At 38.4% G+C, this 21,345-nt stretch overlaps 2 protein-coding genes across 10 annotated transcripts in view; one reads left to right on the forward strand and one right to left on the reverse strand.

The window, feature by feature from the left end:
- The first annotated feature begins 69 nt into the window (after positions 1-69).
- LOC124459626 (cartilage oligomeric matrix protein-like) lies at positions 70-12,044 on the forward strand. 4 transcript variants are annotated; one of them, XM_047009095.1, is made up of 22 exons: positions 70-327; positions 2,666-2,729; positions 2,989-3,231; positions 3,712-4,058; positions 4,351-4,480; positions 5,727-5,891; positions 6,230-6,366; positions 6,811-6,945; positions 7,272-7,502; positions 8,421-8,525; positions 8,595-8,702; positions 8,826-8,985; positions 9,127-9,245; positions 9,342-9,394; positions 9,465-9,550; positions 9,629-9,724; positions 9,901-10,125; positions 10,193-10,356; positions 10,557-10,631; positions 10,699-10,796; positions 10,927-11,082; positions 11,662-12,044. In XM_047009095.1, the coding sequence occupies exons 1-21, from the start codon at positions 310-312 to the stop codon at positions 11,072-11,074; spliced, it is 2,907 nt and encodes a 968-aa protein (XP_046865051.1). In that variant the 5' UTR covers positions 70-309; the 3' UTR covers positions 11,075-11,082; positions 11,662-12,044. The 4 variants fall into 4 exon arrangements, with proteins under 4 accessions (XP_046865051.1, XP_046865052.1, XP_046865055.1 ...); XM_047009096.1 differs by lacking the exon at positions 70-327 and adding an exon at positions 1,909-1,995; XM_047009099.1 differs by lacking the exon at positions 70-327 and adding an exon at positions 2,240-2,600.
- LOC124459627 (MAU2 chromatid cohesion factor homolog) overlaps positions 1,869-21,345 on the reverse strand; it is a 26,491-nt gene continuing 7,014 nt past the window's right edge. For 4 of the 6 annotated variants that reach the window (XM_047009100.1, XM_047009103.1, XM_047009104.1 and 1 more), the window contains 5 exons: positions 20,929-21,040; positions 20,691-20,781; positions 19,252-19,335; positions 19,031-19,074; positions 17,780-18,878 (listed from right to left, as the gene is read on the reverse strand). In XM_047009100.1, coding sequence (XP_046865056.1) covers positions 18,765-18,878; positions 19,031-19,074; positions 19,252-19,335; positions 20,691-20,781; positions 20,929-21,040 — 445 coding nt within the window. In that variant the 3' untranslated portion in view covers positions 17,780-18,764. Of the gene's footprint in view, positions 2,022-12,084; positions 14,225-15,978; positions 16,125-16,873; positions 17,011-17,779; positions 18,879-19,030; positions 19,075-19,251; positions 19,336-20,690; positions 20,782-20,928; positions 21,041-21,345 lie in introns of those variants that run through there. The other 2 variants (XM_047009101.1, XM_047009102.1) reach the window with 2 other exon arrangements.

The raw sequence follows: 21,345 nt of genomic DNA on the forward strand, positions 1-21,345 counted from the left end.
ATACATTATAAATTATGTAGGAAGTACAAGTGAAATTTTAAATTAAAATTTTTCAAATTTCGTGACTATTAACACATGCAAGTTTTAAGCAAATTGCATTCTTGTCACGCTTCGAGCGCCGCATTAACTGTGTGACTCCGCAAGGTAAAGCAGACATAAAAACACTCAAGTGGAGTGGCGCATTCATCACTGTACGTAGCACATATACGCAAGTGAGACAAAGTTAAATATTTGTTCGAGTTGTGATAGTGGAAATAATACGGACCACGTTTGTCAGCAACTGGTTGTGAATCGCAAGGTGCTAACAGGATGAGCGTGAGTTTTAAGGTTTGTTGAAGTATATTCAGATATCGGAGGCGATGGATCGGTGAAATTTTTGTTTGTCAAGTGGTTATTCCTAAATTGTCATTCCATCATTATTGTGTCATGACAGCTATCCATTTCATAATTTGAAAAAAGAGTAACATTTCTTCATTCGCAATAATTATTATACAACATTATCACGCGCTAACTTCTTCGTCAGGAGTGGTAAATTCATGGGCTTACACGCCTTTTATCGAAACGTCTAGCAATATTGCACTTATGATTAAGGTTGTCGCAATTCAAGCGCGCGTTCAACAAAATAAAATAAGCTGTTTTAACGAATGCGAAATTTCGGCCACGTTTATTCTGGCAAACTCTTTTTTTGTGCGATGACGTAGCTCAATAGCAGGAAGACAAAAAACAAAATTTTAGCAAGGTCACCACGGTGTTCTTCAAAGACAGCGACACCTTTTCTTGCAACCTCCATTAAATATTATGTAATACATAAAGACGTCGCGTGCTTATTAAGTTTGGAGAGATTGAAGTAGAAAAAAGGGAGCAAACTCTCTACTTATTAAACATTTAACCAAGACAGCTCTGAATGGAGACTGACTGCCATGCTCATGGCAAACAACATTGGTAGGGTGTCCATTTGCGCGTCCATTTGGACAAGCAGAGGTTACAAGTGTTAACACACACAAGGTTTTACATGGTCTGTACAGTTTAATTAGGGCTGTTTATAAGTAAATGGATTATGTTTGATTGACTTGTAACGTTCACGTGACCTGAACTACACAAATATTCTGTAGGACGAAGTCGAATCATATGAAGATATTTTTCCAATTGACGCGAATTCAAGTGTTCTATACGTAGAAACAAACGCGTGGGAAACATTTTATCGCATTAAGTGAATTGTTGGACGGCACTGCCGGATTTCTTTACATCCACTTTAAAAAACAAATATGCACGGTCAAAAGACAATTAGTGCTCTCGACAATTATACATGTAGAAAATTTAGCCAGTCAAGTTTAATTTAAACTTGGGCAGTTTTAGATGATTAAATCGAGAAAAAACTTTGAGGCAGCCGACAAAAATTCTTTAATTTGGCGAAAAGTGTTTGACAAACTTAGGCCTCTATTTAAATGTAGACAAAAGTCATCTAGTAGTTACTAGATGATTGAGCATAACTATTAGGAGAAGTAACGATTTGCTTTCGAGAAAATTCGAGAGAGTCCTACTTTGGCGTTTTGCCTTTATTTTTAGCTTATTTTAGCAGTCAGTGACGAATTCTCAATGTTTTGTACTCGCGGTTTTCCACTTGGCAGGTTAAGGCAGCCTTCATTGCATTGAACTCTTTGTTATTGCATTGCCGACACACATTTTTTGCGATATTAATACGCAAATACGCATTGTAATGTTGCAATTACACATTTTACCAGGCAATTTCGCATTCTATGCATGCAATTACGCGTTTTTAAGATGTAATTAGTCATTTTCACAATGCCTCTTACATTCCTTCAATTCAATCGTAAGAATTATTATCGTGTGATGGCCAGTAAAATGCATTTAGTCAACCGGTCGAAGATGCTATATTAGATGATTGTTGACCTGGAAGAAAAATGTTCTTCAAACATACCGTATAGGAGATAGATCCCAAGCCTCGCGCATTTTGGAACATCTTTAACAGTCAACGTGAGTAGTGGTTTACGAAATGGCAACTAAAGATTCAAATAAGAATGATTTTAGGCAATGGTTTCCATTTTTCAGTTTCTTATGCATGCGTAATAGACTTTAATAACTGTATTCAGCTCTATCTATACATGGTACTAGGCACTAAGCGTTTCGCTATATATTTGATATACTCTCTTTTTTGACGATTGAAATATAATTCACACGCATAAATCAACAAATGGGCATTGTCATGAAATTAAGTTCGCACATCATTATTTGATCAAGTAACCATCATCTTCACATCCGCGGACATCACATGGAGCTTAAGGAACCCCCTTCTCAAACTATTGAAAAGATAACGTTTGAATCATAACTGCATAGACGTCTGCTGAACGCATACAATATGAAATGACATATGACGTGGACGTTTTTACGAAATAAATTCTTCAAAATGACACACTTTATCAATATCTTGTGATTATGTCAGCATTACTGTCATTCTATTGTGGCTATCGTCAGAGCTGCATCGTGGAAGATCAGAAAGATAAACGCAAACGTCAAAATTCAAAATCATTTCTACAATACAACTTGAAAAATATAATTTTGTTGATGTAAGACCCAAAGAGGTAACTTTACAGGCATTCAGTTTTCAAGAATGTAAAGAATTCTTGTATTTTTCGCCCATCTATAGATGAACAAAGCAATCATTTCAATAACCGTCTTGGTGGGATTGTTGCTGGCAATCAAAGCAGTAGGTACGAGCTGATTTTATAACTATTAAGCCGAACGCATACGGCATATCGTCTTGATTATCGGATACACAAAAACATCCACAAAGTACATATTCAATTCAGGTATTGTTAGATAGATTTTGAATGCAAGCAGCTGTATTTGTCATGTTCAAATAGGCACATTTGAGAGGCTTTTGCAGCTTTTATACATATATATATATACATATAGGTGACATATCTGTGAGACGAGTTGTTTCCTGATACTGAATGATTTCATTTTCAGAGATCGATCTCTTGGACGACTTCAAAATAAATGAAAATATCGAGAACGTTGTCAGCACGGAAGGATTGTTATTCGAAGGAAGAGCGTTCACCTTTGGCGAGGTCAAGCAAAACTTAGTCAGTCGAGGAAAACTAGCCGCAGAAATCGCGAAACAAACTAAGATATATTCAGGTTATACGATAACTGCGAATGTGAAAGTTCAAAATGAGGAAAGCGCTTTGCTGTGGATCGAGACCACTTATAGTAAGTCGAAAAAAAATACAGCATGCATGCCGAAAATTACTTAGATCGATGATAAAAGCAGTGAAAACAATTGTTTTTATAAGTTATCACGGTTTCATCTGTATAAGTTATCGCACTGTCATCTGTCCGAGACTCAGAGGTATTTACTTATCGAGAGTATTTGATATTGGAGTGGCTAAGTCATTAGCAAGTCCATTTATACCTGGCAGTAGCATATTATTTTGACAAAGATGATGCAGCAAACGTGCATAAGATGGAGCAAGGCATGTTCTCAAAAAAGCAATTCCAGAAACTGTATAAAACTGCACTGCAGCTTTGCACTTTAGCACTTTAGCAGTGTTGTAATGCGCCTCTGATTTCTTTCTTTTCCTTTCAGTTTTATTTTATTTCGAACACTTTCGATTAGGACACATTAATTGCATTGCCGAATTTTCCACAAACATTTGCCATAAGTTTTTTTCCCCGTACAATCTACCACAGCTCGACCGGTGCTTGGAGTTTGGGTTAATTGCAACAACCTCGGGTGTAGTCTGACTATGCTATATTTGGTGCACGGTCGATCCTATGAAGTGACGTTCAAGAACGTGGGACCAATCAACGACAACGCGTGGCACAAACTTGTACTTCATGTCACTGGCGTAAGGAGGAAGAATAATCCGATACCAGAAGCTTCCGTGTATGTGGACTGCGCACTGCAGGGGAAAGTAACGTTGAAACGAGGATACACGAGTCTTCTGCCATTCGCCAAAAAGAAACCCACCTCCGCGCAAATATGGTTTGCACAGAGGTCACGTGGCTACCGTGGAGGATTTGAGAGACCATGGAGGGTACAATTACAATAAATTTGTCTAATTTTATTCCATGAGTGCAGATGTAGATCGAACGGGTAAGTGCAGTCCTGAGAAGGATGATGGTGTTGACTGACGACAACTTTAGCGATAGTCACTTGACTCAATTGAAGATGGCTACCACTAATAAGGCTGTCGAAATACCAACACGAACAGTCTTTCTTCTCGGGATGCCAATAACCTAGATGATCTACATCTACAAACATAGCGACTTAACTATATTACTTTCATTTTTCATTACAAAACTGCATATAATTTGCTCATCTTACAGGGAAGTTTACAAAATGTAAAGTTTGTATTCAATCGAGACATTGAATTGCTGACAGATCAGACAGTGTGTTCTAATTTGAGAGACAGCAGACGAAAGCAGTACTCGCCACCATTTACAGAGACGGACACAGGTGGGGCAGATATTTCAAAGACCAATTTCATTCTAAATCTAGACCAATTCTTAAGACAAAAAAACTAAGAGGAATAAGTGAGAAGGCACTATTGAACTGAATACCCCGATTGATATTGACACTTCTAGATTAGCCAATAAGAGAAAGTTGGCCTTGCAAAAACAGTTTGCTTTGCACAGAAAATAAATCACCGATGTGCGGCTTTTAGATTGTCATAAACTTGCCTGAAAATGTAGGAAATAGGGCTGAAGAGATTCCATGAATACACAATTAAGGAAGGGATGTCTCCGAGCACTTATGGAAGACTGGCACCTAAGGAGCTAGCATCGTCCCCACTGCCAGTATGAAGAAGCTGGCGACATAACTGCCACCAACATGATATGTAAACATTCCTCTCGTTCCTTCAGTAAATTTTTCCAAAAGGTCGAGGGATGTGTATTTATCAAATGCACCAGCAGGGCTCAAAATTGGCGATATCCTGATATCCAAATGATACTAGATTGTTATTTTGGATAATAAATATCACTGGTTTAGTATTCAGATGGCATACTAAAAAATCGTATTTACGAGATAAGCAGATCGAGATTATAGTAGATCGAATCTTGGCAAAATGCCTGTCGAAGTATTTACGACATTAGCAAATCGAATCTTGGCGAAATGCTTGTCAAAATAGTGTTCCTTGTTTGTCGCACGAAAATTATGAAATCGCCATCGTAATGCAATGAAATTCGATTAGGGTTGTCCAAGTGCATTTTTTCCTTGTTACACGAGATGACAACATATGCTTTTATAAGATTTTTATTAGTGAAAAATTTATTCCTACGCAAATACCTGCGCATCATCAGATGCGTAGGAGTCCGAGCAGTGTAAAGTCTGAGCGATGTTTGATACTGACTCTAATTCTGACGGGTTTCATCCATTATAAATTGTCATTTTAGTTATACTTTTAAAAGTTCATTAGTCAAGAATATATGACTTTCTTCATTTTTCTCCATTCAAACAATCAATATTTGCTATATATTTTCAGTGTACAGTGTATTTGCATAGCATAGTACGTGACCTGTATTGATTTTCATTACCTTGATATTGCCTATGAAATGTACAGTATGATATCAATTTGGCATACGAAATTTTAATTTGAATACCATAGATTTTCACCCCCTAGTATCCTTTTGGATACTGGTTGAAATTTCAAATTTCGAGCCCTACCCACAAGTATTCAACTAAATCATTTTCGAATCCACAGATTCGAGGAAAGAAGACGACAAAGAAACAACTATCATCTCACGTCCCTCGTTTCAAGGAATGGCGGCACAATTTTCGCAGATGGAGATTATGTTGAGCAAACAAATGCTGGAGACGCAGTACTTGCGACGCATCATTGAAAATCTTCAGTTTGCAGACAGCAGAGGTAGGTGATTTGATGGTATTCGTATCACTATACCAAAAGGGTTTCCACAGTTTCCCAGGCCATGTCCACAGTAAACAGGGGGGTGGTACTTCAAGCTCAAATGACCACAAATTGACTTTGTTGAGTTTGGAGTACTTCCACTTCTAACAATATCTTCCGTCCAATCTTTTTGGCCCCTCTACCAAAAAGGATTTCCACCGTTTTCCAAGCTTTTTCTACAATAACCGGGGGGGGAGGGGTACTTGAAGCATGAAATAAGTTCACGTTGACTGATATTCGGAACAACTTTCATGTGTTACATGCAATGGCTGACTCCAGATTTTCAATCTTTTTGGCAGTGCCGTCGTGCAAATTTGAACCGTGTTATCCAGGGGTGACGTGCATCGACACGCCGAACAAAAAACCAGGCTACACGTGCGGTCAATGTCCCTTAGGAATGGAAGGCGATGGTACGAATTGTACCGACATCGACGAGGTAAAACAATATAAGACATTCGAAGAACTTTTCAAATTGAAAAATATATTTGATGTAGTGTGTTGATGAACAGATACCATTGTGAAACGCTTAAATGCAAAAAACTATTTGCACAGCACAAAACATAATTACGTGAAAATATGACAGGACTTTGGAAAATGCAGCTCTATAAAACGGCCCGATGGGCAATTAGAAAGCCTGAGACATAAAGTTGTTTGGAAATGTGCGGGGAAAGGTATTATTGCTTGTGGGTTGATGATTATGTCCGAAGATGATTGTTGTTTAAATGCTTTCAGCATACAACAAAAGTTGATATTTACAGAGGGCATAGAAATAAAACGATCGCTACCCATCGTTGTTCTCCTATCTTAAACGATATACGTTCGTTATACAAAAACACATATGGTATATGCCAGCCACCGACACCTTTGTTTAACTCTTTAGTGTAAACTGAGTCCGTGTTTCAATGGAGTTAAATGCACCAACTCTAAGCAAGGCTACAAATGTGACTCTTGTCCAATTGGGTATCGTGGTGGAGTAGTCATGGGAGTTGGATATGAACATGCCAGGACTAAACAGGTAAATGTGTGTGTGAGGGGGTGGGGTGGGGTGGTGGCAGGTCAGCACGAGAACAGACACTGACTTTTACCCAATACATTGTTTGTTCATGAAAAAAAAGGGGGGAGCTACCCTAGTATATTATTCTGATATAAGATACTCGTACACCATCACAATGAGACCATTATCGTGTATGAGCATCATATCTATACAAAAATATTGTTACAACTGTTCGAGTCTGATTCTGCTAGGTGTCTCAATTATGAGCTGAAGTATTTCGAACATCAAACAATATGTATATATATGTATGTAAGTCGAAAATAAACACGTGGTTGCTTGTTTTCCAGGTTTGCAGGGATATCAACGAATGCCTAATTCCCCAAAAGTGCGCGCAGTTCTCAAAGTGTATCAACACCCTTGGCAGTTATAGGTGCAGTGCTTGTGCGGATGGATATTATGGCAATCCTTATGTGAAGTGCAACGGAATCAGATATTGCTCCGGTAATGTCGGCTCGAACCCATGTAACAAAAATGCATACTGCATAAGCAAATATCAAGGAAGATCCTTCGAGTGCTCGGTAAGTACTTGTGAGTTGTGGCACAAGAAATTCACAATGTTCTTGTGTGTTCACGTTGTGCTTGTCTTATTATTTCACCAATCTATTTAAAACCTAGTTTTGTCAAATTTGATGTATTGATGGCCGTTTGGTCGAAGCTAATAGACAAATTCCTATTGACAATAAGTGATTCCACGAAACTTCATCAAAAAACAGGAGTTAACCCGGTACTATGAAATGAATTTAGCAAACGCGACTACGAAGACGAGCGCAATGGCGTAGACTTATCCTATTTTCACAAAATGTCAATACAACGAATTTTCGAAATTTTTCTGGCATAAAAACTAGCTACAAACTGAATTTACAATGAATACATTCTTAAAAACAAATTGTACTAACCATAGTTCATTTTTCTTCGCATTTCACAACATAATATTTCATTTCCCTCGGTTGAATATGGCATCCATACGCGGATGGCGACTTTAAATACGCATCGAAATAAAAAGCCAATTCCCTCTTTTCTGACTTCAAAACTCTTGAATATGATTTATTGACCAATGCAGGGTTTTTTGCCTTCTCCGGAGTTGTTTTTAGACTGGTTTGAAGCGAAAATTTTCGCATATAGCAAATATTGAATTGAACAAACCATGAATAATACCAAAATCAAACAAAAATGAACAAGAAAGCAAGCTCCCGCCAAAATTTGAAGCCAGCAACAACTAGCCCCAATCTTTCCACGCGTATCATAATGTACGTGCGTGTCTGGAAGCAAAATTTGGCTTCATGAAGCTTTTCAGTTATATTTTTCGTTCAATAGAGACAAACTTACAAAAAAAAAAATCCCGGCCATTTTCATAACTGTACAAACTTCAACTACGCTTGGCGAGCCTTTGTAAACAGAAAACAGAAATAAAAGAATTTTTTACAATATTTTCCTAGTGCAAAGTGGGTTATGTTGGCGATGGATTGTTTTGTGGCAAAGACACTGACCTAGACGGTGTTCCAGACTATGCACTTGCTTGCACTGGGCCACATTGTGCAAAGGTATGAGTATCACATGACCCTGGCGGCATGATCAAAACGCACTTGCGTAATCCATTATCCACGATTTAGGATAACTGTCGAGACTATCCCAATCCAGATCAAAGCGACATTGATGGAGACGGTTCGGGAGATGCTTGTGATAACGATATTGACGGAGATGGAATACCTAATAGCAACGTAAGTATTCAAAGTGCAGAGAGCACTTTGAATTTTTCTCCCTGCTGCACGAAGCAGTTGAAGTATAAAATAGTTTAAAAAGCTGGTTAATAAATTAAACAAGTTACGTTTTTTCTTTGTTAGGATAACTGCCCGAGGGTACCGAACGGAGACCAGAAAGACTCTGACGGTGATTCAGTTGGAGATGCTTGTGATAACTGTCCCCGAGCGCCAAATGAAGACCAAACGGATTCAGATGGAGTAGGAATGGGCGATGCTTGTGATCCTGATAACGACAATGATGGCTAGTTTTTTTATGCATTCTATGTTCAGTATATTTGGATTTAATGTTTCCAAGAAACTATAAGAATAGTCTTCATTGTAATACCTCGGAGCGTTAGGTTCAGAACATTGGTCAAGATCTCATTTAACTTGCTCTTCTTAGGAGTGATAAACAGAAGGGACAATTGCCCGTTCGTGAAGAACTCGGACCAAAGCGATGTGGATAAAGACAATGTGGGTGATAAATGCGACAACTGTCCGCTGAAATTCAATCCTAATCAGGTAATAGATTTCATACCGTCAAATATTCAGCAGATGGACAAAGCTGTTCGGTTTTACGTTGGCACTCCTAACTTTGAGGTATTTGTTGCTATTTAGGAAGACGCGGACTACGATTTCTTGGGAGATGCCTGCGATAATGATATGGACAGGTAATATCGATGCCAATAGCCTCATATGATCCATTGTATTTATTCAATTAATCTTTTCTCTTTTAATCAGAGATCGCGATGGAATTCAAGATTCTGTGGACAATTGCCAGTACATAGCAAATGCCGCACAACTGGACAACGACTTCGACAAAAGAGGTAATAATTGAAGCGAACTCAATTTGGTTTCTTTTTCAAATGAAAGTTCTCGGGCTGAAAACAAGAATTTCGTTCCAGGCGACTCGTGTGATGCGGACGATGATAACGATGGCATAATTGACATCCACGACAACTGTCCACTGATCGCAAACAGATATCAACGATTGTCAAGATGTAAGATTTTCCTTTTTGAGATGAAAGAAAGTCAGGAATGAGATAAAAGATTGAGCAATACAACAGGCAGAAATAGAAGTTAATTTATGAAATCATCGAAGAGCAGTGTCTTAATATCAAGCAAAACACAGCTCACTTCGCGGCATCCTTTGCTAACTACGTACATTTCCCTTTAGCTCATGGAAGAGGAATTGAGTGCAAGTATGACTACGATGGTGACAGCGTGAAAGACAAAATGGACGAGGGTCCACAAGATGCATCCATGACCGCAGTCGATTTCAGAAAGCACGTTCTGTTCCGCGTTGACGGCGTGGTAAGAAATGACACAAACACTTGGAAAGTCGAACAAAAAGGACGCGAAGTTCGCAAAGTTGAAGGCACCAATAACGACATTCTTATTGGTTAGTAGGTCTTGTTGACCCCGTAGAAGGTTAACATTTGATCGCGTTTTTCACATTCTCTCTTCAGGTGACAAAAAATTCGAGTCTGTCGAATTCAACACAACCATCTATGTGGACGGCACAAGCTCCTCAGAGGCACAAATGGGACTCGTCTTTGGATTCCAAAATGCCAAGCTCTTTTACCTTGTAATGTGGGAAAAGTCGAATAGCCACACGGGACTGGTGATCAAGGTAGGTAAAGAGGGGGGGAAGTTTTAAGTGTAGAAACAGCAAAATCAATTGCACGAAACAAGGATGAGACCAGCCAAGCCAGAGCACACGCTTTCACCACAACAAGTTTTAACATTGCCCGGGTGTAATTACATCATTTGCATGAAACACGTGAGAAGACAGATTCACATGCATGGCCGTATTTGCTTTTTGCTTTAAAGGAGGTGAAATCAACAAGAGGAGGATCTTCGGAGCTTTACAGTGCATTGAGAAATACAAACAATGTCTACGGACAGGTAGGATGACATCGCAATGTAACCAAAGAAAATAGCAAAAAATAGGATTGTCATCATTCTTTTGCAGACAAATATCTTGTGGAGATCCTCTGACCAAACACCGTGGGAATCGTTTCAGGCCTACAAATTTTTGCTAACCTTGAGTGCATCGCGGAAGCGGGCGAGGTGAGTTATTTTCATTTTCCATATTCTCGAGGGGCTTGGAGCCGAGCACGTTTTGATCAGTAGGCCATTGTACTCAATTAACTGATACGACCCGCATTTGAAGCCTAACCTGCTTGAACTATTCATTTAGGATAAGTGTTTACAAAGGAGGTGAAGCTCTATTTCGAACTCCCGAATTGCAAACCACGTATTATCGAGGTGGAAGGATTGGCATGTTCAGTTTCAATCAATCGAACGTTGTTTGGACAGCGCTGGAGGTCAAATGTCTCGGCAAATAACTGAAATAGTAAGGGAATTGACAGCAGTAACTTTAGACAATTCTACGTCAACCATCGTTCTTGAACCCGTTCTGCGTCGCAGTCCCTAGTATTAGGGAGCTTTAGCACGCAGTACAACCGAGCACGAAGTTTGACCGAGTAAGGGCACAGCTTGAGAAAGTTTGCAGTCGTCGTCGTAGTCCTAGCTGAAGCTCGCTATTGTCTAAGAATAGTTATCCTAGGATAACCTTAGAAACAACTGTCGACTGGCAAGAGCTACCAGTGGCGTAGCCAGCCTGCAAATTTAGTCCTGCTATGTTAATTTTCCGTGTTCAATCATTGTAAAACAACAGATGAAAGAAATAATGTCTAAAATTTACATAGCAGGACCAAAACTTGCGGGCTGGCTGCGCAACTGAGAGCTGCACGTTTAGGGAGAACGGGATTCTGCCATCGGTGTAGTTTCAAATTTAATTCAACGAGTGAACGGACGATACATTCTTATATAATTGGCATTTTATATACATAAAAGCTTTCACTGGCTGTGGGAAACTGTGAAACTATAACAAAGCAAGCATTAATGTTATTTCGTTCTTTTTGTTCTCTAGATGTCACCAGAAATGTGCCCGCTTTTATTATATGCAAAATGAAACTCGTAAGACAGGTAGTTGAGTTAGTCGTAAAGGGCGTAAAATAAGTTTAAGCAATATTTTGATGAAATCATGCAGTATGTAAAAGAATATATTATTTGTGAAGTGGATTGTACTAAATTTGGATTTGCATGTATGCAAAAATGTATAACTATAAATGTGATATCAGTTTAAACGACCCGAATTTATTAGCTAATTGGTATATAGAACTAATAGAAGTACTTTATGATGGAGATTATAGCATGTAAACAGTAATGTTAATGAAAATGTTATATTATTCTGAGAATGTAGAATATGTATCCTATAATATCGTCCACAATAAAGTTGAACAACGAAAACAACGGTAGGTTTGGTTACATTGAAAAAACAACACAAAATAACTGCAATACTCACGCAACATTTTCATATGAAATCATCCACTTTTCAATACAATATTTAAATATAGTAATTTCGAATTTGTGTATTCCTTGCGTGGTAATTTATATGCTCGATAAGTGAAGACGCGTGCAATTCATACTATTGTTTCTTCATGTTCCACATTCCCGTATATTACTCTTCTACTCGTATTTCAAATGTTTACGAAAAGCCTACTTTCCAATTCAACATTTTGCTCGTCGGTAAAGAATATCTTTGTTTTATCTTAGCTAATGGGCATTCAAAGCGAATATACACAGCTCAATAAATATAAGTTCATCACCTTGTATCATCATTAAATAAAAGAACAATGACTGCAACAAAAATTTCACGCGTAGCAAACGAAATGTTAGAATAGAAACAGACTTGGAACATTTTCAAAAAGATTCGTCACATCGGACTATCCTACTACCGGAGCCCGTGCAGACAAGCACTGATTGCCTCTCTATACTATAACCTCTAAATACGATAACCTCTAGATGAATGCCCCGAAGGAATCATGTCCAAAAGATACTCTCTTTGGCGTTCATTTTCCGTGTAGCTATGTCGTGGTTTGTGTGGCGGCTGACCAACATACGTGAAGTAACGTGCAGGCTCTTGCCTGTGCGTGCTATCCAAATCTGGATGCTGTGGTTGCAACGGTTGATGCTGCAGCTGATGTACAATGGAGTGATGAGGCTGATACAGCTGGGGTTGTGGATGAACCGTATGATACACGAGACGGGCAGGAGGTGGGTGAGAAGGTTGGTGCATGGATGCCACGTGGGTAGGTTGTGATTTCGTCGTTTTACCAACGGACGAAACGGAGGAGCCTGATAATTGAAATTTCTTCTCAACTTCTTGTTCTTGTTTGAGCGCCTTCATAAAAGCTTCTTTCAAGCGCGCTGTGTGTTCAGTTTTTAAAGATTTCTTGATTTGCTGCGTGTAGCATGACTCACACAATGTGTCCTCGGAGCCGTTTTTGGTGCGCCAGCCGGGCGTAAAGTCAGTATCACATTGCGAGCAGAATTTCGGTGGGATGTACTTTTTCGCAAGCTCGCCATTAACAGCCAAAGCTTGAGATTCCATGATATGATTGACAACACCCTCGAGGCCCACAAGTATGGTGAAATTTTGCGTGTTGACACTAGGGACAAAATTCCAATTTTGTACGAGTGGTTTTGGCAGAGGGATTTCCAATAATGTCTTTTCAAGCTGCTTTCTTAAAGCAGCCTTCGCCTCTGCGTGAGATTGCTCCGCTGAAAGCGGACTGCGCATCTTTGGTTTCGGTACTCCATTTTCCATAGGATATTTTAACGTTTTGTATGAGTTGGGTGCATTATGTTGCTTTACCGTTAGTTTACTGGAAGTAGGACTAACCATTTGAACCTTTAACTGCCGAGTATCACGCTTTCCTTCTGGTGTAGCCACGAGTTTCGGAGCAATAACAACAGGTTGTGGTACGCGTGGTTGACTGAGAAAAACTACGCGTGGCTGAACAGCAGGGACGTTCGGTTGAGGTGGTTTCTGAACTAAAACAGGAGAAGGCTTGGGCTTATGTATCACCTTTCCGGTTTGCTTTTGTCCTTTGGGTACGGTATGCTGCTTTTGAACGGAGCTTGGCAACGCTGCCTTCCTTTGAGCGGTAGTCGAAGGTTGGGAGGTTGCCGCGGGCGCAGATGTGCCAGACTTCACAGCACTCGCATCCTTGCTAGTTTTGTCATTTTGGCACGCGTAAAGTTTTCGTAAAAGCATGAGCTTTGCCTCTTCGTTTCGCAAGTTGTTCTGCAAACGTAAAATAAGTTTCTCCTTGTTTTCAATGTTTTCTGCCTCTTCAGCAGTTTCTGTAAAAGTGCCATTAGTCAACGCCTTTTCCTTATTCGGCGAGGACGATGAAAGCATAATTTTTTTTGAGAATGGATGTTTCATAAGTTCCAGAATGGACTGTTTCGGTGGCTCTGGTTCCACAACACGATTTGGGTCAGGTTCTGCCATTTGCAGCTTCTTGATGGAGTTTAACCCAAGCTGGGCCAGTAGGTCTTCCTGAGAGATGCAATCAACTTCGGGTTCAGATTGCATTTCTTTGGGTTTCTTGGTAAGAGGCGGTTTTGAATTTCTTTCACTTGAACTAAAAGAAGAACAGATACATATCACACACATGTATCCACTGAGCCAACTAAAATATCATTACTGTCAGCATGGACAAGTTTAAACAGCAATATTCTGTTGCACAAAGCCGGTTAGCATTCATCCACAAAATGTCAAGTTCTCCAAGTTAAAAAGGTGATTATAATTTTATGAGAAAAATGAAACTTTGCCATCTTAGAAGATATGCTTTGTTTAAATTGATCCTCCGCTTGGTGATTAAAATAATTTTTGTAAATAATCAAAGACGTTGTAACGTTGATGGATAGGATTCGAAGTGAAGAGATTAGAGAAAGAGTTGGTGTTGAGTGTATCAAGAATTGGGTAAGGCGCCAGCGTTTGAGGTGGTTTGGGCATGTGGAAAGGAGGGAAGAAAGTGCTGAAATTCGTAGAACGTTGCATATGAATGTTGATGGAGTCCGCAAACGAGGTAGACCGAGAAAGAGATGGATGGATGCTGTGAACAGTGATATGAAGGCGATGGGTATAACGAGAGATAGAGACGTTTGGCGTAGAAAAATTCATGGACCGGTCAACCCCCCTGGCGGGGATTAATACTGGCCGGTATACAAATGTTGTTTGTTGTTTGTTTGTTTGAATCAAAGAAATAACTGTCCAGTGGATAATGCTGTTGTGGCATCACGCAATCAGCCTTTGTAAAAAGTTTAATATCTCAACAGTTTGGTATGTACATCTCCAGTTTCTACTTCACCTTATAAAATAGCCTTTTCAAAAAAACACAAATGCTGATTGGTTGAATCCATAGAAACAAAGGAATTTAATAAATCATTAAACTTGATAATTTAATGATGTATTCAACAGGCTATTTCATAAAGGAAAATGAAAATGTTTCACTTGTTTCTATAATATGAAGCATACTCCAAATAAAAGACTCATGTTTAACTCAATATTTGAGAAAGAAACAAGAAATTTTAATTTGAAAAGTAATATTTCGAATTTGTTAAATTCATCATCAAATTCATTCATCTTCTTGTTTCTTGCTCAAATTTTGAGTTAAACTTGAGTCTTTTATTCGGAGTATGCTTCACTTGTTTCTGTTGAGTTATACAGGCACTGGGTGTCTAAAAAAGCCCATTTTTGAAATCCGCTGACCTTTTTGCACAATTTGGCCGTAAATATAAAGACCCGTAAATGAAGTTGAAAAAAATAATACATATAATTTGTGGCTTGTAAAAATTTCAAGTAGGAAATTTGTTTTAATTGCCTTTGCATCGCCATTGAGAATCAATTATTCTAGAATCCTGCAAATTAATACTGAATGCCGGTTGATTTCAAAGATGAGCAGTTTTTCAGACACCCAGAAGAAACACTTGTGAGAGTTTGGGAGAAACTCAAAATTGTTTTGAAACACTTGGGCTTTGTGATTGCGCTTGCCACAAAATTTCTCCTTTCTCCTAAATTTTCTCCTGTATTTCTATTACTCAATAGAAACACAGGAAATGGCTATAAAATAAGTGGCTTGAATGAGATGCTACACAGGGGCAAGAAAATTGTGAAATATCCTTTTTAAAGTATGCCATGATTAGCAGTTGTTTTTCAGGCCATGCACCCAAAAAATTGTCTGATATAAGCAAAAAAAGGAACTGTCAACGTAATCCTACAAATTAGGGTAGCAGTCATTTTGTACCTAAGTAAAACTGCGATCTCCTATTCACAAGTAAATAAATTAAAACAACTAAATCAAAAATATATTAATACAACACATAAAACCCATACCCAGTTGCATTCACTTTTTCATCATCATCATGTTCATTCAAAGCAATATCATCTGAATTTGACTTGGTAATCTCCTTGTCCACATTCTCCCTTTTCCTCTTCATACGATTGCCTTGAACAGCTGAAGCCATTTTTTACAATAAAACCTTAAACACAATGCAAAATGTAAAAGTTAGTTAACATTTATTCATGTATTCTTCATTACATATATTATTAACCACTGTTTTGACATCATTCGAAGCAATCGTATAAATTCTGCAAAGCATCTACGTATAAAAATCAACATCATTCTCAACGAAGAATAAAAGACGTAACTTCACAAAAAAATGTCACACATGCGTTGTTGCTGAGGTTTTCTGTCATGCCTACTGACGCCATCTTGAAGCAACATGGCGGCAATTTCAAGCAAACAATTCAACAACACAGACAAGTTCTTGACCATATAAATCTCCTTTCAAGATAATGTTGCGTGCCAACATGTTCCAAATACAAAAAGCGTCGATTTGCCAAAGAAACGATACCGAAAATTCACGGCCAAAATCGAAACAAGTTGTTCACGATTCGATACGAGTAATCTGCGACTACGGTGGTACGAAAGTCGTCGGGTTTTCGCGTTGCGTATTGACATCCGTATAAATCAGGTTAAATGAGAATACCCATCTTCATTAACCAAACATATTCTAACATTTACTTGTCTGACTATGATGTTAAATGATGAAGAACAGTATTCATGCACCAATAGTCGTTTACGTTCTTACTACAAAGCCGCATTCGCTCGAGCACTGTGTGTAACGCAACATGGCGAACTTTTTAATGATTGAAAAAAATACTTCATTACTTGAAACAAAACAAGCTATGGCGATTAGCAGCCGAATTTCACAACTCAGTATCTTACCTCCAAACTGTATCACGCGGTCTTCCCTTAACCCTGAATTCTTCCGTGTTTATCTCGTGCGAAGGGTTGAAGGCGACATGTTTTCGGCGAGGGTGGGATCAAAGGACGTGTGTCCTCCTTTGTAACCCTTGTTCTTGCTTCTTACGATCTTCTCCGACGTCAACCTTATTTGGAGGTGGATTGTCTTCTGAACCAATCGCAATCACTCCGAAATTGTACGGACATTGTCATCACCATGGCAACTTCTCGTTCCTCACACAATTGACAAATATAATAACAAACCGGTTTAAACCGGAATGAGACAGGTGGTTATCCTCGTGAGGTGATGATGTCATCCAATAGTATCACTCCGGTGGGTAGGAGTACACAATGAAAACGGTATATGCCAAGTACACCATTGTTAGTTGGGTTGCAACTGGAGTACATACGATGAACCCACTTCAACTTTAGTCCTTATTCCTACGTACATGGAGGCACCTGACCTCCCCCCCATTTGTAACGTTATATTACGTTAACGGGTGAGTAGTTAATTATATTTTACAAGAAGTTTGCAAAGTTCTTACTATTAAGTTAAATGAGCGCAGCCTGCTACCAAAAACACCAACTCACCATTGATGGTAAGTTATAAACAAAAACGACAGTTCGTGACACCGACGCACAAGCCTGACTTAACAAAAAATGGCTACTGAATTGAAATATTAATCAAGGTCGAAAACATATATACATTCTGAATGTCGTGCCAGTTAAAATGAAAACTGCCGTTCCGTTCATTCTACGAACGTATCCCAGCACACTGACAGCACAATATAAAAAAATAAGTTAAGGGTATTAGGGTTCCAAACAATTTATGAAAAAAAAAAGATATACTGACAGGGCCATCATTTTACAAATGGTTCGACAAACTGATGAATCTCTGCTTAAGAAATCTTTAATCACTTTGCTACATTTTAAACCAATAGCGATCATTTACGTAGATAAAGACAAATAGTCACATGACTCAAAGCGCTGATATATAATATAGTAAAGATTATGTGCCAATAATACAAACAATCGCGTTGTGTAGTCTTGGAATCCCAAGTGCAAAAAAAGATGGCAATGCAAATGATGTAACAAGTATCACTTGTAAAGTCTATGAAAGGCCAAGACATATAACTTACGTTGACAAACAGATTATGATAAGTTATACAGTTCATTGTAACATGTTTTCAAGTAAAGCCAATCAAATATTGCACTACTTAAAAACGTCAGCTGCCTCAAACAAACGTTTGAACACAAAAGGTGACGTAAGCCAAATTAAAACTATTTACAGAACACGAGTGACGCTTCAAGAAGTATTTTCTGGTATGCAGTGCTTTGTTACAGACTTACAGTATGACTTCCATGGATTTATGAATATAAATCGTCATAAACTGCGTTGAGTAGTGGCCGGAGGAAAGTAAAAGCCGTCTTGTGTTCAAGCGTGTTTTTCCTTCATATTTTACAATTGTACATTTAACAATATATATTAAAACATATTCACGACAATTCCCAATACAAAAACATTATCCACGCGACATAGCTAACTAAAACATATCCTAAGTTCTCAGAACAAGTTCGTTCCAACTACACTACGATAAAAACAGCGAGAGACTTATAAACTGTGCTAGAATTTGCGCATTTTGGCAAACCGTTGGCAATACCAGAAATCACGCGTTAAAGACTCTTCGAATCTGGCCGTTCCAACCGTTTAGAAGCTCTTCCACCGAATTCGCTTTATATGCATTCGCAAATCAATTACAATTGTTCCCCTTTCCAAAATATGAGAAGGGCAGATCCGTAAATGTCCTCATTTGTCCATTTCAGAGATAAAACGATCACGTACCTTATCCATCGAAGACGATATGCACTGAAATCACGTGTGATGGATCATTCCTGTGGTCGTAGATTGCTGTGAGACCGACTGAAGCCCACTTGGACCTTGTAATGATTCTATCTGGAGAGGTACTTTCGGTGCTCCTTTGTGCCACTGAAAATTATGTAAGCAGTTTTTGTGTGGTACTGTTGATTAACTTCGATGTTCTTATAAACAAGGTCCTTATTATAACTACTCGCCTGTCGTTATTAGCATGCATTTGCACTTAGTAAGACACGCAAACACTAGAAGTATAACATACGTACCTCAATTAGTTTATGTTCTTCGCTTTTAATAGCTTTTCCATGATCTAAAATGCAAGTCAAAATTGTCCACACAGAAAAAAAGCTCCAAAATAACGCTAAGATTCACTCGTGTCTCGAAGGAGTAAGGGGGGACTGTACTCGAATTGGAAGCAAAAAGGGCATAGCCTTAACATCTTGGATGCAATAAAACATGCTGGCGTTTCACCATAATTTACACTTACTATCTAAAAGCTTCACGGTAAAACTTCGGTGAATTTGAAATGATTCGGCTTCCTTCGTGTGATCCCCAATATGTCGATACAAATCTATGATCGAGAAGGCTTGTTATTGTACGGATGAGCTCCAGAAAGATCATTTAAGAGTTTAATGTACCAAATTTTATCACGCAGTTTTTTAATTGCAATGCAAAGATCAAATAATAAAGATATAATGAATGTATAACTTCAGTGGAAACTTTTTTCAGAGGTATTTAACTTACATCATTATGTGTTTGTAAATGCAGATCGTCTTTTTTGGTGGAATCCTAAGAAGGACTGTTGGTGTCGATGTTGACTGACATTTCGACATCCTTAGCTGTAGTCACCTTAATTCACTTGACTGCAGCTAAGGATGTTAAAACGTAAGTCGACACTAACACGAGCAACCCCTCTCAGGACTCTAAAAACCGGGATCATCCACATTTACAAACATTTAACGATACTCTCGGGTTCTAACCATTCACTTTATTTGCTCATTAGGCAAAGAAAACGTTCATGATTTGATGTTACACAAAAGCTTTAAGAAATACTATTTTTCATCAACAGTTTGTCATTAGGTATCTAAGTTGGGTACCTTTGCCCATATTCGTCCACACAATTATTCAATAAAGTGTTGTATTTTTGAATAAAACGTAAATTGCTTTTAAAATGCTGTTATATGCATTGTAGTGTCATAAAAATGTTATTCCCATAATGAAGAAAGATAAAGTATTATATCAAGTTGAAAAGATTGTTCAGACATTTTAAATGATCTTTGATCATCACTGCAATCAGAAAATCGAGAGGAAAATTTCGTGTCGTACAAACTCTTAAAAGTAGAACCGAACTCGTATGTTGCTCAAAACAGATTTAAACTCAACTCTCGCCTTGGAGATATACAAGTGTGCTTGCTTGCAAGGTTATAGAACCCACATGAATGCAAAGCTTGTCAACTTAAAATATTAAAGAGGATTAAAACCTATCGATCTTCCTGTTCAAGGTGTGATGGAATGTACTTTCTTTAATTCCTTCAAAAAACTATTTACGTACGCCTTTAAGGCTTTCTTACACAGAATCCTCAATTCCTCAGCACACGTATTTGAAGACGAAACAAAGATGTAGGAAGATAGACAATTGGGGAGGGATAATCATGTATGTATGATGTGCTACAATAATTTTCTTTGAAATCTATTGTTTTCTACTTATAACATGTACATAAATCTCTACCCCAAACAAACGATCGATCTTCCTACATCTTTGGTGATTTTCCGATGAAAAACGCACTGTTGCGCTTTTTTGCTCTGAATAAATAAAGCAGATCTGAGTGAAAGTTGACGTTGGGAGTAAAGATTCACATAGACATAAAGCGACAAGATTAAACAAACCTATGATGCTATCCCTAATTACAAATGCACTAAACGTACCTCTGAGTAGAGACGCGCCCCATAGTTGAATATAAGCGTCGGGCATTTTATCTGCCATTTGGACTCCCGACTTTACAACATCCAAAGCTTCCTGAAAAGCACGCCATCGTGAGTTAATTATAAAAAAGAAAGGCAAAATAATAAGAGAAAACGCTTGGGAAACGTTCCTATATTTGACATGAACTCGGTCGTATTCTAACACAAAGACCAAGTTTATCATCGAAAATACATATCTTACCTGGATATTTCCACCTTTAAGAAAAGTATGGCCTAGTAATATCAAGGAACATGCCGCCAATCTATAGGATTCCTCTGCATTGGCAATCTTGAGAGTTTCGCGCAAATATCGTCTGTAAAAGAAAATGATAACTACCTTCATTCCATTTGATAAATTCCCACGAGATGCTCTTCGTATTAATAAACAGTCGACATAAGCACGCGCTAAAAATATTTTGGTCTTTCCAACAGCACATTTCTCAAACTGCGAAGGTTATAAACTATAAGCATGTGGATCGACTGTATGATTATCAGAATTAGAGACATGTTTGTGGATGTAGATCGTCCAGGTCAGTACGATCTGGTTCAAACCTTTCACATGCAGAATAAGAGACCATAAACAAACTAGATGTACATAAAAAAATACATAGAATCTTCC

Source organism: Xenia sp. Carnegie-2017, unplaced genomic scaffold (assembly GCF_021976095.1).
Source record: "Xenia sp. Carnegie-2017 unplaced genomic scaffold, XeniaSp_v1 HiC_scaffold_13, whole genome shotgun sequence".
Lineage (NCBI taxonomy): Eukaryota > Metazoa > Cnidaria > Anthozoa > Malacalcyonacea > Xeniidae > Xenia > Xenia sp. Carnegie-2017.

Coding starts and splice junctions, on each gene's coding strand:
- LOC124459626 (XM_047009095.1), top strand. Junction 2,730..2,988: donor GCTGGCAATCAAAGCAGTAG/GTACGAGCTGAT, acceptor TTTCATTTTCAG/AGATCGATCTCTTGGACGAC. Junction 10,357..10,556: donor ACACGGGACTGGTGATCAAG/GTAGGTAAAGAG, acceptor TTTGCTTTAAAG/GAGGTGAAATCAACAAGAGG.